The following is a 15,951-nucleotide window of genomic DNA, read 5'->3' as shown; positions in this document are numbered from 1 at the left end:
AAAGTAGGAGAATTAAAAGGATAAAATGTATTAATTAACTGGCTTCATATAAATCAGAATTTTCAACATTAAATTTAATTTTAATAATTTTTATATATTTGTTTATTTATTTATATATTTTCAAAATAATTTATTAAATCATTCTAATAAAATTTTTAATTAGATTTAAATTTCCTTGATTCATTCATTTTTTGGTGTAATCATAATCTTGCTACCCTTAACCAAAGGTAAAAGTACTGCTAATAAAGTTTTTAGTGCTATTCCAAAGAGTAGCGTTTGAGCGTGCTGCGTATACTTTTTCTCTGTCTTCCTTAGACATTTTGAGAATAGTCATAATAGCAGACATCAGCAGAGAAGCTTCATTATAATATCTACCTTCCTGATAAATAAAGTATTTTAAGATTACATTTTTCAAGTACTCATGATTGATTGAATCTGAGTTTTAGTTTCCATTTTGATATTATTAAATGCTTGGAGATGAAGCTTCTGAAAAACCATAATTTTCTTGGTTTTATGGTGTCTGAGGTTTGTCTATAACATTCTAAGAATTTGGTTCACTATTTGAAAAAGAGTGGAATCCATGATATCCTTGTATGTCATTTTGAAGAGAAATTTACTTATTTTTAATAAAAATTCAGGTTATTTTCAAAATAAAATATTTATTGGTATGAAAAAGCTTTAAAATTTTTTGAATAATTTTTAAAAATATTTATTAAAGCTATGCTTTTGTTGTTGAATACACAAATCAACAAGCAATTTAAAATTAATATTTGGAAAAAATGAAATAAATGAATGAATGCAATCAATAATTGCCACGTTTTAAAAATTCATAAAATTTTAACGAATATTCAGATGATGAAATAATTAATGATTTGATATTAACTAAAATATTAGTTTTGTATTTATTTGCTTAATTACATATCAAGATGTTTTAATTTTCAAGCAGCAATTGAGTTTTTAAGATTTTCATTAAAAGAAATTGAAAAAATAAAAAATAAATATATTTACTATTTATTATAAGTCTGTTTAAACCTCTACAGAAGCCACTTATGTTTTTTTAATTATTGGAATCTCTACGGGTTTGGGAGGTTGCTTTGGAGTGTTGAGTTGCTATTTTAATTTTTAAATATCTGATTTCATTTCATCGAGTTAGTTTTCAAGAACTCTATTTTTGTCTAATGCTACTTCTAATTCATTTTTAATCTTTAAATAGTCATTAAGCTTTTGAGAGTTGGCCATTTTCTTATCTACATTACTTTAATTTGCTAGTTAGCTATTGTTTTGCAGCTCTTTCAAAAGCATTTCTGCTTTGAGTTGCTAAAATTGCTCTTCAGTTTTTCTTAGCTGAGATATCAAATCGCTCTTTTACTGGATAATTTGATTACTTTCAACTATTTCTTCTGCAAGCTTTTAATTCTATTCATTAAGTTCATAGAGCTAGTTTTCATATTTTTTTATTGTTTCTGCTAGATTACTGTTCTGATTTGCAGTTTTGGCGTTTTTCTAAGCCTCATCTAACATCTTTTCATATTTCTTTTAAGCTTCTTATTTTTCTTGATTGAGCTCTTAAAGAAGATTTGTTAAAGTTTAGTTCTGATGCTAATCTCTTTTAATCCACAACTCATGAATTTTATCATATTCATATTCACCCATATTAAATGCAGGAAGTAAATAAGGGTCTTTATCGAATACATTTTATCTAAGGAATTTAGTAAGCGATTCATAATCCTTTTTGTATAATTTCGTTTCCTTGTAGTTTTTAACGTACTTTTCCTCTAATTTTTATAGCTTAGTAGTGAGGGTCTTAATTTCTTTTGATTTATCCTTTAATAGCGAAATCAATGTCTCCTTGCTAATTTATTCATCTTCTTAGGTTTACTCTTTATCAGTCATTTTATTTGAAACTCTACTTTCTTATATAAACTAAAAATTTGACTAATTTATTTTTAAGCGAAATCAAAAATAATTAATTAAGAATTAATTTTTTTAGAAAATTACTAATAAATAATAAATAGATCGAGTTTATTCTTAATTTAAAAGGAAAAAAATACTAATGAATTCTCATTAAAATTTTTATCTCTTAATTAACTATACAAGAAAAGCCATACAATCAATATAAAAAGGTGTTTGAAATAACTTTAGTTCAATTAATTAAAAATTAAATGCAAAAATGAAATATTATTTTTATTTAATATTTGACTTATTCTTTTATCAAAAATAAGTTTTTTTGGTTTTAACAAAACAACAAAAGTAAAAACAAATTTATATAATTTATGTAGAATTTTTTTTGCTTAAATTAACTTGAAAATTTTTTTTATTATTTATAATCAACAAGAATTTTATTCTAAAACCTCATTTTATTGGTTATCTTCTTGAACAGCATTTTTAAATTCTAGGTACCCATAATTAATTTGAACTTCACTCTAAAACCACATTCTTTTGATTATCTTTTTGGACAACATTTTTAAATTCTAAGAGCTAGCCAGAATTAATTATCATTAGCTTCGTTGAATACAGAAGCGGTTGAAGACGATGAGATATTTAAAAAATTGTCTTATCTTTAAAATATTTTGTTTTCAGATTTTTAAATATTTGTTTTTCAGTTCTTACATCTATTTATGAAGTTGCATTATCGAATAAATAGATATTGCCACTTGCATAAATAGCTCTAGAAAGACAAATTTTTTACTTTTGGCCTCCACTCAATTCCTACAAATTGTATTCCATGGTTGATTTAACAAAATCATCTTACTATCTTTTTTTAATATCGTCTTCATTGAAAAATATTTTCTTACTCAACTTAGAAAGCCTTTTTTATTAATTATTGATATTTTTTTTATTGAGCAAATTGTTCATTGATGAATCAAGTTGTTGCTACTTAAGATACATTAACTCTTAAAAGTATTACTCTTTCCATTTCAGAATGATATCTTCACTGCAAGTAACTGCTAAAGACTGTTTAAATCTTTTAAAATTAAATTATTTCCAAACAGAACCTAGAATAACATTTTCCTTCAATGTTTCTTATAAAATAAAAGGTTCTTGCTAAACCCACCTAGTCTACCTTCTAATTTCTTCTAAATCCATCATTCTTATGTCTTGACCGTTTATGAAAATTTATCCTTGATAGTTCTCAAAAAAACCAAGTAAGAGAGCAAAAATAGTGGATTTTCCACTGCCAGAAGCCCCAATAATGCTTACTTTTTCTCCTTTTCTTATCTGAAAACTTACATTGTACAAAGAATAATTTTCTCTGTGAGGATACTTAAAATAGACTTATTTGAATTCAATTAAAACTTAGCCTCCTTCATAATATTCATTGCTTTCTGAAGTTTTGCTAGCAAAATAGCATTTTTTTATATTGTTATTTCCTAGGCTACTTGCTTTATCTAATTATTCAGTTTTTTATTCTAATTAAACACAGCTTTCTAAACTCATCATCATTTGATTTTCCTTTTACTCTTTCTCTTCTTCATTTTGATTTTAGAATTTTTGATCTATATTCTTTGTCAATTCGTTTTGTAGCTTAATATTTCCTAATTAGCTATTCCCATTTGAATAATTTTATTATTTGAAAGAAAACTCTTTCTTAATTTGAAGGTTAGTTCCATTTTAGGCATTTTCCTTATTTTAAGCATCATTTTTCATATTATTTTATTAACATTACTAGTTTTGTTTCTATATTTGCAAATATGCATTTTTAACTTCTTCATGCACCTATTCTTCACTCTTGTGTTTAAAAAGATGCTGATAAATTCTCTTTCTCGAAGTTTATGCACTACCAAAATCTGATAAATATCTTAGATTACCCACTAATTTAAATTAAATATTACTCATTAAATAAAAAAATTAATTTTTTTAAAAATACTAATTGAAAATATGGCATAGAGAATATTCAGGACACAAATGAAAAGGTCTTTGATATTGTATTTATTGAAATCTATTTTAGAAGCAATAAGGAAAAACCAAGATTAGCTTGAAATAATAATGAACATAGCAATAGCATACAAAAGGGCTTATTTCTTGGCTTTTTTCTTTAGCATATTTTGCTACTCTTCATAAAGAAGTGCGAATTACTCTTGGAGATATTCATGTCCATATACCATACTTGCAATTGCTTTGCTATTTAAAATTGCATCTTGTATAAATTCATTCGCTTTATGGTCAGTTATCTCCTTTTCTTATCTATCACTGCTGCTGTTTCTTTTAATAAAAAAACCAGCTATAAATATAATTGGGAATATTACTGCAATTATATTAGCCAATCTGTAATTAAAATGATATGAAACTATAAGTGCAGTGATAACCGAAGATGCATTTTGTACTTATTAACTTAATTTTGTACTCACTAAATTACTTAATTTTTAAGTATCCACATTTATCATCTCGTTTAAAGCACCTAATTTATTTTATCTAAAAAGAAAATATTTCATCATTAATTCGTTAAGTTTTACCATAAATAAAATTTCAAATATTGTAATTCCTCTTATATTTTCACCCACCCCATTTTAAACTGTTATTTGCAGGTGAATATATTAAATAAATAAAAAAATCTTATGAGATATTATATATCAGGTGATAATATGTAAGGATTTACAGTATTTGACATTTCTAAAAAAATTATTTCCTAAAAATTTCTCCTTTTATATTTAAAATTCAACAAAAATTTACTTTTTTAGAAACCATTAAACTGGTAGGTGAAGAGTCTTTCTAAAAATATATTTTTTGAGATTGAAAGAAAGCGTTTCTCCTGCAACATTTAAAGAATAAGTCATAAGAGTAGCAGAAATTAAACCTGTAATTCCTGTATAAATAAATTTGATCAGACTTTAAATAATAAGATTTTAGTTTTTCAAAGTTGGGTTGAGGGTGTAATTAGAAACATTATAAATTGTATCAGCTATAATTATGCAATTAAAGGGATAAATTGCTCCATGAATAATAGCCATCAATATGCCTATAGTTTACCATATCATTCCTTTCAAAGCCACTTTTTCTTTTAAGATATGTTTAAAAATTGTTAATGTATTATACTTAACTTAATTTTAGTAGTTTATCAACCATTGCTTTCCGTTACCGTACATATCTTATCTTTTTTTACTATCATTCACATTTAACTAAGAAGTTTGAGACTTTAAATCAGAGTTCATGTCCTAGCTTGCTTTTATTTCTTCTTTTCTAAGAACTGAATTTTGTTGTTGTTATATACTCTCAATTTACTAAATTTTTTTATGGTCAATTTAACCTGATATTAATTGTAATTCTATTTCTTAAGCATCAAGCAAGTAAGCCTTTTTTTATTCCTAAGAATTAGACTTTTTAGAAACTTGTCCTTAGCTACTAACTACACAATTATCTTTTTAGTTTACACTATTTGAGATTAATTAAACTTAATTGTTACTCTAAATTAGAGTGCTTCTTCTCTTTTTTTAATGATTGGTAAATTAACTAAATGTTTTATGTTCTCCAAAGTTAAATAACACATTTTCAGGAGGCAACTCATTATTTTGATAAGCAAAATCAATATTCATAAATTTTTTATCAATGTTATACTAAATTTTGCTTTTTAATCTTTCTAATTGTTTTTTTTGTTTATCAAGCTTTTTAACAGATTCGCTTTTTGATAATTTAATTTCTTAAAATTTATTTAAATGATTTGAATCAATATCTTAGTTATTAAGGGATTCAACTTCTTCAAATTCAAGTGTTTTTTTCATTTGTTCTTCTATTTATTGTTTCAGAAAGTAGTCAATTTCTTCAGTAATATATTAGCGCTCTTAAATCTTTTTGAATTAGAGTGAATATTAAAAATGATATTTTGGAAATATGAAAAAAAATTACTATGTTAAGATATATTCCATCTTCATTAATTAAATCTGAGTGCTTTCCTTACTTCAATATTTTACCTTTGTTCATTATAATAATTTTATCTTATTGTTAGATTTTACTAAAAGAGTGAGATATGATTATCGATGTATAATTTTTCGTTATTTCATCAATTAGTTATTGTATTTATTTTTCCATTTTAAAATCCTAAGAAGAAATAGGTTCATCAAAAATAAATATTTTTGGTTTTCTCAACAGTACACGAGCAATACACAATCTTTGTTTCTCTCCAACTGACAAATTTTTAACATCAGAATCTATACCAAGGTCTAAATTTTACACAATATTCAATAAATAAACTTATTCTAGTACATTATACAACTCTTCTAAAGATGCTTCCCGTTTAGAAATGAGCAAATTACTCTTAATGCTTCCAAAGAATATTTCTGGTTCTTATCCTATGTATCTAATATATTTAAAAATTATATTTTATTTTATAACAAAAACTTATTTCAATCAAAAACTGTTTACCCAAATTAAGAACGTAGCCATTTGAGATTGATGTCTTTGATATCTTCTCCATCTAAATATATAGTGCCTTGCTAAGGATCGTAAAACCTCATGATTAAGTTAGCTAAAGTGCTTTTTCCGCTTCCCGACTACCCAATTAGAAATATTCTCTCTCCTGGCAAAATATCCAAACAAATATTATCTAAGCATTCATATAATTAATTATTGACTCTATATTTGAAGGTAACATTCTGAAATTAGATATGACCTTTTAATTAATATTTTATATGATTAAAACATCCAAAAAAGTTCAAATAATTCTAAAATTCATTTAAGATAAATACCAAATTAAATTGGTTAGTTGTTTTATTTATCTATTTGATTAATTATTTTATCTGTTTGAAATGTTTAAATATTTAATTAATATTTCTATGATAAAAATATCCAGAAAATTTCAAATAATTCTATAATGCATTTGAGATTGATAGCAAATTAAATTAATTTTTAGTTTTATCAAATTGTGATCAAATGTTTAAACAATTAATTAATATTTTGTATGATTAAATATCCAGAAAATTTGAAATAAATCTAAAATTCTTTTTAGATAAATAGAAAATAATATATTAAATTAAACTAATTATTTGTTTTATTAGTTATTTAATAAAGTGTTAAACAATCAATAAATAAATATATCACCTTTAAGATCTCCTATTTCTTTTCCTATCTTATTTTATGGATTGATATTTTGGATAGCATCTATAGTAGAAAATACTCTCCCACCAGCATGTCTAGCTCTTGTGATCATATTTAGTAATGGACTTAATTATCCAAAAACAATTCCACAAATTAATAAGCAAATAAAAACTATTAAAACGTCTGACAAATCAGTTGCCCTTCCTGACATAGCATTTCTAAAATTATTCTTTACCATCAAAGATCCAATTAAAAGAATCAAGGCATTCTATAAAAACAAAGCAAAAACTGTTATTCCTAAACTAACTCCTAAAATAATTGCAATTAAAAAAAAACTATCTAAAGAAATATAAAATTTACCTAGCTTAATACCACTTTTAATATTTTTCGACTTTGCCTCCATTATGTGCTATTTATATTTTAGAATGAATTAATTTTTTTTACAATTCTAACTTACTTCTTCGTATTTTTCAAAAATAATGTCTTGCTTATTATATGATTTTATAGATTAAATATGCTGAACTGATTAGTCGAAAATTTTTCCTGCTTAGGATTTGTCTTCTTGTCTCTATTACTCCATAAGCCTCTCAGTTTTTTCATAGTGATAAAAAGGATAAGCTAATAAAGGAATAGTAACCACAAGTATCTTATTAATAAAATAGAAAATAAATAAATTAATTGTTTAATTATGCTTAATTTGTATTTGAATTAATTTATCAATAGAATTTCTTGTTTAAATCTCCTTTTTGACATTGTAATTATTCATGTAGATAAAGAGATGTATAAATTGATATTCATGATCAAGATATTTAAAAGATACAACTAATGAGAAATCACTTAATTCTATTTTAAGTGATATATATTAATATGAATTAACATTACTAGTGACATCGATATATGTGTTAGAAAACTCTGTATTAGACTGCTGACTCCTATTGAAATAATTAAAATTAAGTAGCCAACCTTTTCAGCTATTCCATCTGTTATGCTGAAGAGTTCAGTCTGGATTCGATTAACTAATTTCAATTTATCTTCTTTAAAATACCAACTCATATCCTATCTAAATAGTGAATGATAATACTCAATTCTTATTTTAATAGACTGTGATGTTCCCGCAACAGCCCAGCAGTATTGTTAAATGAATGCTGCTACAAAGCAAACTGCTGCTATTATCAAAAAGAAAACTGAAACATTTGTAATTTCGCTGTTTTAGGATTTATTTTTTTGTATCGCTGTAATCATAGCATCACGCACTTCTCCATACAAATAACTAAACAGAGGAATGCATCCACCATTTACAATAGCTGCTAATGTTCCAAATATCATCATTATTTTATCATCTTTCGAAGAGAATCTAAATAGCCTAAAAAACCCTATTTTTAAATCTTAAGTTATTTGGCTTTGAAGGACTTTATATGGGACAGCTTTTAGAATTTATTCATCTATTTTTTAGAATTCTCTAATTTTCTTTAGTCTACGCTTCTCAGCTTTATCTACAGGCATTAAAATTTGATCTAGTTGCTAAAAAATTGTTTATATGTAAATATGATATTAATAATAAGTGTATTTATTTCTTTTAATAAAATACCTATCAATTACAATCTTTAAGTATTATTTAATATTGTGCATGTAATTTAGATTATGAGTCAATCAATACGTTTATTTTTAAGAAGATTACTTTTATTTGTTAATATCATCTTTTAATAACTTATCTATAAACACAATCTGTAAAAGCCACTTTAAATACAAATTTTACAGTTGTTTAACTATATTAAATAGCTGATTACAAATCTTCCTATTTTTAGATAGATGAATCAATAAATCTTTTCCTGATTTTAAAAATACTAATTTAAACTATATTTTTTTACCTCAAATTAATCAATCTTTTATTTTTCAATATTTTTTTCATCTTTTCTTCATAATATATTTTGTATTTACCAATAATTAACCCAATAACCTAAAAAAAATCAAAGCTAATAATATTAATTAAAATAAAACTAAAAAAGCACTTTAACTTTTACTGAACTAAATTAATCAACTAATCAATCATTAACCATATCATATAGGATAATTTATTTGTTATTTGTAATTTACAATTAATTTTTTTAAAAATTATTTGTTCATAATATTTGTTAAAAAAAAATAAAATAATTCAAAAATAAAATCTTCATATTTATCAATTCCAGTAAAAACAAAAATAATTATAAATTGAATATAAAAAATGATTTTGATTTTTTACATAAATTTTCTTTTAAAACTACAAAAAAAGAATTTAAATCTCTTGAGTAAACTGCCTAATTAATAATTTAAGAGCTCGAAATTTTCTATTCTAAGTCATTTTAAAAGAGAAAAATAATGAAATTTAAAAAAATAAAAAAGTAAAATAAATTTCATAAAAGATTTTTTATCTTTTAAAATATTAAATTTACTTTTTTTGGCCTAATTGAATATTTTTCTTATTTGCTCATATAACCATACTAAACATGACAACTCATCAATATTATAAGTATTTATTTTTATAAATTGTATTCTTAAGAATTTACTTTCATTCATTAGTTATCTTAATATATGATGATTTGGGATACTGTTTAGCTAATTTCTATTACTTTCTTTTTTATTATGATTCCATTATGCATTTGCTTTTATTTTTATAATAAAGCATCCCTTTTTTATACAGCAATCGTTTTTTTCCTATTATTGCTTATAGACATATTTGTAAAACTTAATACTAATAGATTTTATAAAGGAAAATTAATAAATAACAGGGCTGAAATAATAAGAAACTACAAAAGTAATGGTAAAATTTCTACTAATATTAATTTGCTTCTAAATTAATTCACTTTTAAAAAGGTATGAAAAAAGATTGTCTGACCCTATTTCCACTTATCTTACTCATTTGCTATTAATTCTCAAGCTTAGATATAGAATTTTAATACTAATCATTAATTATTCTTTTCTACTTTTTATTTTATTTCAGACTTGGGTAATTTCAATAATTCTAATCGAAGCTTGAAATTAGGTTTGATTTATCTCCTAAAATGAGTTAAATTATGAATATGTGGAATTTGTTATTTTTAAATATTTATATTATCCACTTTTTATCATGCATTTGGATTCAGCTATCGAATTTATAGAGTATGTATGGTGTATAATATACTTGGCTAGATTAGTAAAATGTTAATTAATAGGATAATATTTCAAAATACATATATAGCTTCTATTTTAACACTGCTACAATTGTAACTGTTGGTTACGGGGATATTTTCCCACAAACTCTCACTGAAAAGATTATGAGTATCGTTTGTGTCTTATCAGGATGCGGCGTCTTTGCGTATTCTATCAGTGAAGTAAAATAAACGTTCCACAAACAATTTATTTGTTGATATATTCATTTTTACAGATTATTATTTTTTCATACTTAATTTAAAAAGCTCAATAAATTCAAAATGAAAAGCTTTCTTTTAAACCAGCCATACACAATCAAACATTAGATTTTTTTATTTTAATAAATCATTTTTAATTCAAAAATAATCTAAAAAAATAAAGTAAAGATTTCATTCTGATTATTAATTAATTATTTTATTCGAAAAATCATTTTGATATTAAATTCTTATGTGTTAAATATTTTATTTTTTATTATTAAAAGGTAGGCTAAATATTTTAAGATATTTAAAAAATTTAAAAGCTTAGAAAAAGTAACATTTACATAATTAATAATTATTTGAAGTAGAGGAGGATAAGCAATATATTATAGCATAAAATTAGAAATTACCTTGAATATTACTGGAGTGAAAATGAATTTACATCTACAAAATAAGAATAAAGGATAATAAATTAATTATCAAATAATTTAAAAGAGAATTTGTTAATAGAAGCAAATAAAATTTTCATCTTAGAATCTCCAATACTCAGATAAAATTTTTCTCAATAAAGTTTATTAAAGGCAATAGAAATAGCTTAAGAGTAAAAATATACTCCTGAAGAAAATATATTTTAGAAAAATGATTTAGAATTCTCAATATTCTTCATAGAAAAGGGTTCAGTTGAAGTTTATATTGAAGGATTCAGCAACTTGTAGCAGAAATAAACCAAAAAATCATAATTAATTCTCAAGCAAGGACAATTTTTTGGTAATCAAAATATTAATTAATTATTTTAAATTTCAGCTAAAAACTAAATATTATCTTTTATTTTTAAGGTGAAGGCTCATTCTTTACAGGAAGGCCTAGGAAGTAAACATTTAGAAGTTTAGAATTCACAACTCTAATAAAAATTGATAGACAAGGATTCTTAAAAATTATCAAAGAAAACAAGGAAGATTATGAGTAATTTTGCTATATTAAAGATCAAATAATTTTAAATGGTTCTACATAGTTTTCTAGGACTTGCACTATATGCAAATCAAATGAATATACAAATCACAGTGAAGACAGCTGTCCTTTTATTCACTTTTCTGCAAATGTGTAGAAAGTAAACAAACCCTTTTTATTCATTATTATTATATTAATTTTTTGAAAAATAATATAAAAAAAAGCTTCAAAATTAATTTATGTACTAGACTTTAAATTCTGAACGAGTTGAATTTATTAGAAAAACATATAAATCTAAATAAACTTTGATTTATTTACCTGAAATGCAGACAAAATAGTTAAAATTTATAAATGAAAATAACAGCTTTATAAATCAAAAATGTAATTTTTCTAACAGCCAATAAAATTTATTTTAATAGACAAAAACCAATTTAAGCATTTCAAGCTAAGAAAATGAAGATGAATATGAAGATGATATTTTTTCTATCAAATAAGAAAATAAAAATCAATCACAAAATTCTATTGATTCCTTTAGTTTAGTGAATTCTCTTGGTTCAAAAAATATAAAAAAGGTGAATGAGTTCTCATAATCTTCAAATAAATTTGACTAATAGGTATTTTATCTAAAATTATTTAATTATTTTAAATGAATTTTTATAAAACAAAAGCAAGAATCTCATTCTCCTGATAAAAAGAAATAAACAGAGCCTAATAAAAAGAACCCTAATCTACATGATAATTGTATAACTTAGAAAAAATTAATTTAGACTAATGACACCTAGCTTTTATATTAAATGTATTTTACTAATTAGATTAGTAATTAGTAAATAGTAAATAACTAATCATAACAAAAAGATAAAACTGATATTTTAGATTAAAATAAGTTAAATATTATCTAAGCTATTAATTTTTAGGCCATCCAAGACCAAGATAATAATTAAAGATAGATACAAAAATATTAAAAAAAGAATAGTTTGTCTTTTAATAGAAATTCGACGTAGGATATTAATTATTAAATTTAAGATGATTTTAATGTTCCTTCTTATAAAAAAAGTTTTTCTAAATTATTAGTTTAAAACGATGATGTTAACAATTATTTATCTATTAGCCAAGCCTATATTTAATATCGAAATCAACTAAATGATATAATTATGTTAGAAAATTTTGATAAAATGAACATCTATGAAATCTACTTTCCTCACAATAATTATGATAAGGTTTTATCTCATACTCTCAAAAGAAATTCATTATCAACAAAAATAAAAAAATAATAAACTCCATAAGAAAAATAAAAGAGCTAAGACTTAATTTTCTTTAATCAAACTAAAAAGGATTAAAATAAAAGATCTTTTTCATCAAAAATAAAACCTTCATAAAAAGATTATGCAAAATTAAAAATCGATTGCTCATATAAAATTTTGCTAAATGGTACAGATAATTGTGATAAATAAATTAACAAAGAAGCATAATTAAATTAGTAAAAATATGTAAGCAATAATAATAGTTCTTTCTAAGAAAATAATGAAGAAAACTCATCCTAGATTATAGCACCAAATCGATTAAATGTTTAGTCTAGATAATCTATTAAAAATAGACAAAGCTTTTTTAATAGGCTAACTAGTGCTCAATCTACAAAATTAAAAACCGATCTTTCTTATTAAATGCAGGATAAATAAGAATAAAATATACTCTAAAGTGAATGAGAACCCATCTAAATAAAGTTTAGATTAATTTTATTTTAATTTATAATTAATTCATATTTATTAATATAAATTTAAACTAGTTTATATTTATATAACAATTAATTTTATTTGCCTTAGAATTAACATTAATATTTACGTAACAAAAACTTTTTTAAAGTAGTAGTATTTCATAATACTGTAAGCTCTTATTAATTAACACCCACTCCCTTTTAAAATTTTGTGTGATATTTTGGGTTAAAATTTTTTAAATTTTAATAATTTCTAGGATATTGGCAGGATTTTCTTAAGGATAAATTACATTATATCTTTAAAAACATTAATAAAACTAAAAACTAGTTTTTTCAATATTAAAATTTTGAAGCCAAGCGAGAAGTGGGAATATTTACAAAAAGTAGTCTTCATAATAATAGAATTTTTGTTATTTATTTCAATTAATTTTACAATGAAATATAGCTTTTATAAGCTAAATTAATATTTTGTAATTTTTCAAAATAAATAATAAAAAATATTTGTCAAAAAGAAAATTAATAAATCAAAAATTCAACAAAATTTTAATGTCATTTTAAAACAAACTTTATCACAAATTAAGTATTATTTAAAATTAATAATTTATAATAAAAAAATACAAATAACTATGTTAGAAGGTTATTTTTACAATAGTTATTAAATTTGAATTATATTATGAATTATTAATCAAATAAATAAAAACATTTAAAAAAAAAAAATTTTATAAATTTATCTTAAAAGATCATTCAAAAAGTTAGAATATTATAATTATATTCTAAAATACACTGAATTAAATTATTGATTCTCATAAATATCAAATATTAACTTGAATTTTAATCAAATAGAATTTCTAATATGAGAATGATAAAAAATTATAATAATATATTTTTATTTTACTATTTGAATTTTGTTTTTTAATTAATTTGTTAAAAAAAATAAATTAAACAAGTTTTTTTTATTAGCTTTTAAAACAATTTATTTAAAATATTAAAGAATTAAAATAAGTTAATTTGTTTAGAATATTGATTCAAATTGTTGAAAATATAATTTAGCTTTTATAAGGAGTTAAAAGAACTAAAGTAATACCAAAGTAAATTTCATGATTGATTCAATAAACAAAGAGAAAATTTTTTTTTGTTTGTGACTCTTTCTTTAATTACCTTCTATTCCATCAATTATAATTAAATTGTAGAGCTTATTTCTTATTATTGATTAAAAAAGTTTAAATCCAGTTAAGGAAACATTAAAAAGTAAATAAAAAGTATAAAAATGAAAGCTGCTATTTTTATCATAGTCTTGATTGCTTTAGCATCCGCTTAAAAGGAAAGTTAGTTTGGAGTAATTGAAAATTTGTTTAAAAACTCAAAAGAGTAAGTATATGATCTCTTTGAAAAGATTATCCATTAAGGTACTTCTTGCGAAATTGTTACTGCTGCTTCTTGTTTTGGTGATCTTAAAGGTCTTTTCGGTGACTGCACAAGTGCTATTTGTAAAATATTTTCTTTTAAATTAATTTTTGATAGTTATTTTAATATATTAGCAACTTCTGGTGTTAATTTAATGTCTGATTTCTTGTGCATTAAGTCCCTTTGGAATTTAGACTCCTCAAAAATTAAAAAATGTCATGGTTGCGTTTGTGATTTTGCAATTGCTGCTAAATTTTACTTGCCCACCTGCTCAAATGATAAAAAACTTTTGCAATCTGGAGTCAATGTTTTTGAAGAATTATTACAATAATAAATTTGAAAAATGCTCTTTATAATTTACAGTTAAGAAATTATTGTTTGTAAAAAAAAGCAATTCATGTTTATCTTCGTGTTTGAAATCTATGTATAAACATCTAAATTTTGTATAAATCAAATAATTCTTTTACTTAAAATTGTATGCAAAGTATTATTTAGCTTAACTTATTTCAAATTGATTGAATCATTCTTATTAAATTTCGCATAAATGATTCCAAAAATGTTATTTTATTTTTATGGATACTAATTCTCATAATAAAATTTATAATTTTTTACTTACATATTTGAAATAATTATTTAATAAATTATTGTAAAATTGAATAATTTATCTCCATGTCTTTGAAGAGATAATCTAATCTATTTATTATGTTCAGATTAAAATAGAATTTTAAGAATATAATATATCTCTATTTCATAATAATTTTTAATTATCCTATCATTAATCCCTTTTTATTTCTAAAAAAGAGTTGTGACAAACAAATTTGATCAAAAATATAATTTATTTTATTCATATTTATTAATTGATATTTAGATCTATCACTAATCTTTGTTAGTTATAGTTAAAATTTAAAAATATAGTGATTATTTATTATATTTTTAATCAACATAGAAAGTAACTTCATTACATTTTAAAGTATTGTAAATTTTTTTTACCTTTTCTAAAAAAATCAATTGAAAAAAAAAATTTATCAACTTCATTTATCATTATTGAAGGATTATTGAAAGGTAAATTTATTTAAAATTAATACTTTTTAATTTTAATATCTTTGTTTAAATTTGTGAAATTAAAGCAATAAAATTTTCTTATATTTAATTTATTTTTTATAATAATTTAATAAAATAATTTTTGACTTTTCATAAAAAAAAATAAATTTGCAACAAAGTAAATAATTTACCAAAGCTACTGCTTTTTTATTTAATATTATAATTTTATTTAAAATATAAAATTTTAAATTATAAACATGGGTTATCAATCATCAATACCCTTTATCTCTAGTTGAATTAATCTTTTTATTTTTTATGCCTTTGTAATGTAATATATTACCATATCATAAGGTTTGCAATATCTATTTCATTATATTTATTTAATTATAAATTACAATTAATTAGCATTAGCATGAAAAAAATATTAATAATTTTAAGATTATTTAATTACTTAAG

At 22.3% G+C, this 15,951-nt stretch overlaps 4 protein-coding genes across 4 annotated transcripts; 2 read left to right on the top strand and 2 right to left on the bottom strand. All coding sequences in view use genetic code 6, as the record gives it.

Moving 5' to 3' along the window:
* Positions 1 to 184: 184 nt before the first annotated feature.
* TTHERM_000803579 (ABC transporter family protein) lies at positions 185 to 1,893 on the bottom strand (the record flags this gene model as incomplete). The annotated part of the gene is made up of 2 exons (XM_012796661.1): positions 185 to 616; positions 1,009 to 1,893. The coding sequence occupies 2 exons, from the start codon at positions 1,891 to 1,893 to the stop codon at positions 185 to 187; spliced, it is 1,317 nt and encodes a 438-aa protein (XP_012652115.1).
* Positions 1,894 to 2,275: 382 nt separating this feature from the next.
* On the bottom strand, positions 2,276 to 8,615 carry TTHERM_00803570 (ABC transporter transmembrane region protein). The gene is made up of 9 exons (XM_001012405.3): positions 7,912 to 8,615; positions 7,487 to 7,675; positions 7,390 to 7,438; positions 7,033 to 7,338; positions 6,358 to 6,604; positions 5,842 to 6,292; positions 4,672 to 5,783; positions 3,869 to 4,413; positions 2,276 to 3,812 (listed from the first exon to the last, which is right to left on the bottom strand). Exons 1-9 carry the CDS (start codon positions 8,530 to 8,532, stop codon positions 2,419 to 2,421), a joined length of 4,914 nt encoding a protein of 1,637 aa, XP_001012405.3. The 5' UTR covers positions 8,533 to 8,615; the 3' UTR covers positions 2,276 to 2,418.
* A 1,551-nt stretch (positions 8,616 to 10,166) lies between these two features.
* Positions 10,167 to 13,042, top strand: TTHERM_00803560 (cyclic nucleotide-binding domain protein; the record flags this gene model as incomplete). Its single annotated transcript, XM_001012404.3, has 5 exons — positions 10,167 to 10,376; positions 10,676 to 11,159; positions 11,228 to 11,499; positions 11,759 to 11,953; positions 12,008 to 13,042. The coding sequence occupies 5 exons, from the start codon at positions 10,167 to 10,169 to the stop codon at positions 13,040 to 13,042; spliced, it is 2,196 nt and encodes a 731-aa protein (XP_001012404.3).
* Positions 13,043 to 14,317: 1,275 nt separating this feature from the next.
* On the top strand, positions 14,318 to 14,794 carry TTHERM_00803550 (hypothetical protein; the record flags this gene model as incomplete). The annotated part of the gene is made up of 2 exons (XM_001012403.3): positions 14,318 to 14,537; positions 14,589 to 14,794. The coding sequence occupies 2 exons, from the start codon at positions 14,318 to 14,320 to the stop codon at positions 14,792 to 14,794; spliced, it is 426 nt and encodes a 141-aa protein (XP_001012403.2).
* Positions 14,795 to 15,951: the final 1,157 nt, after the last annotated feature.

This window comes from Tetrahymena thermophila (assembly GCF_000189635.1).
Source record: "Tetrahymena thermophila SB210 genomic scaffold scf_8254712, whole genome shotgun sequence".
NCBI lineage: Eukaryota > Ciliophora > Oligohymenophorea > Hymenostomatida > Tetrahymenidae > Tetrahymena > Tetrahymena thermophila.
The sequence above is the reverse complement of the archived record's forward strand: the minus strand, read 5'-3'. Positions and strand labels throughout refer to the sequence as shown.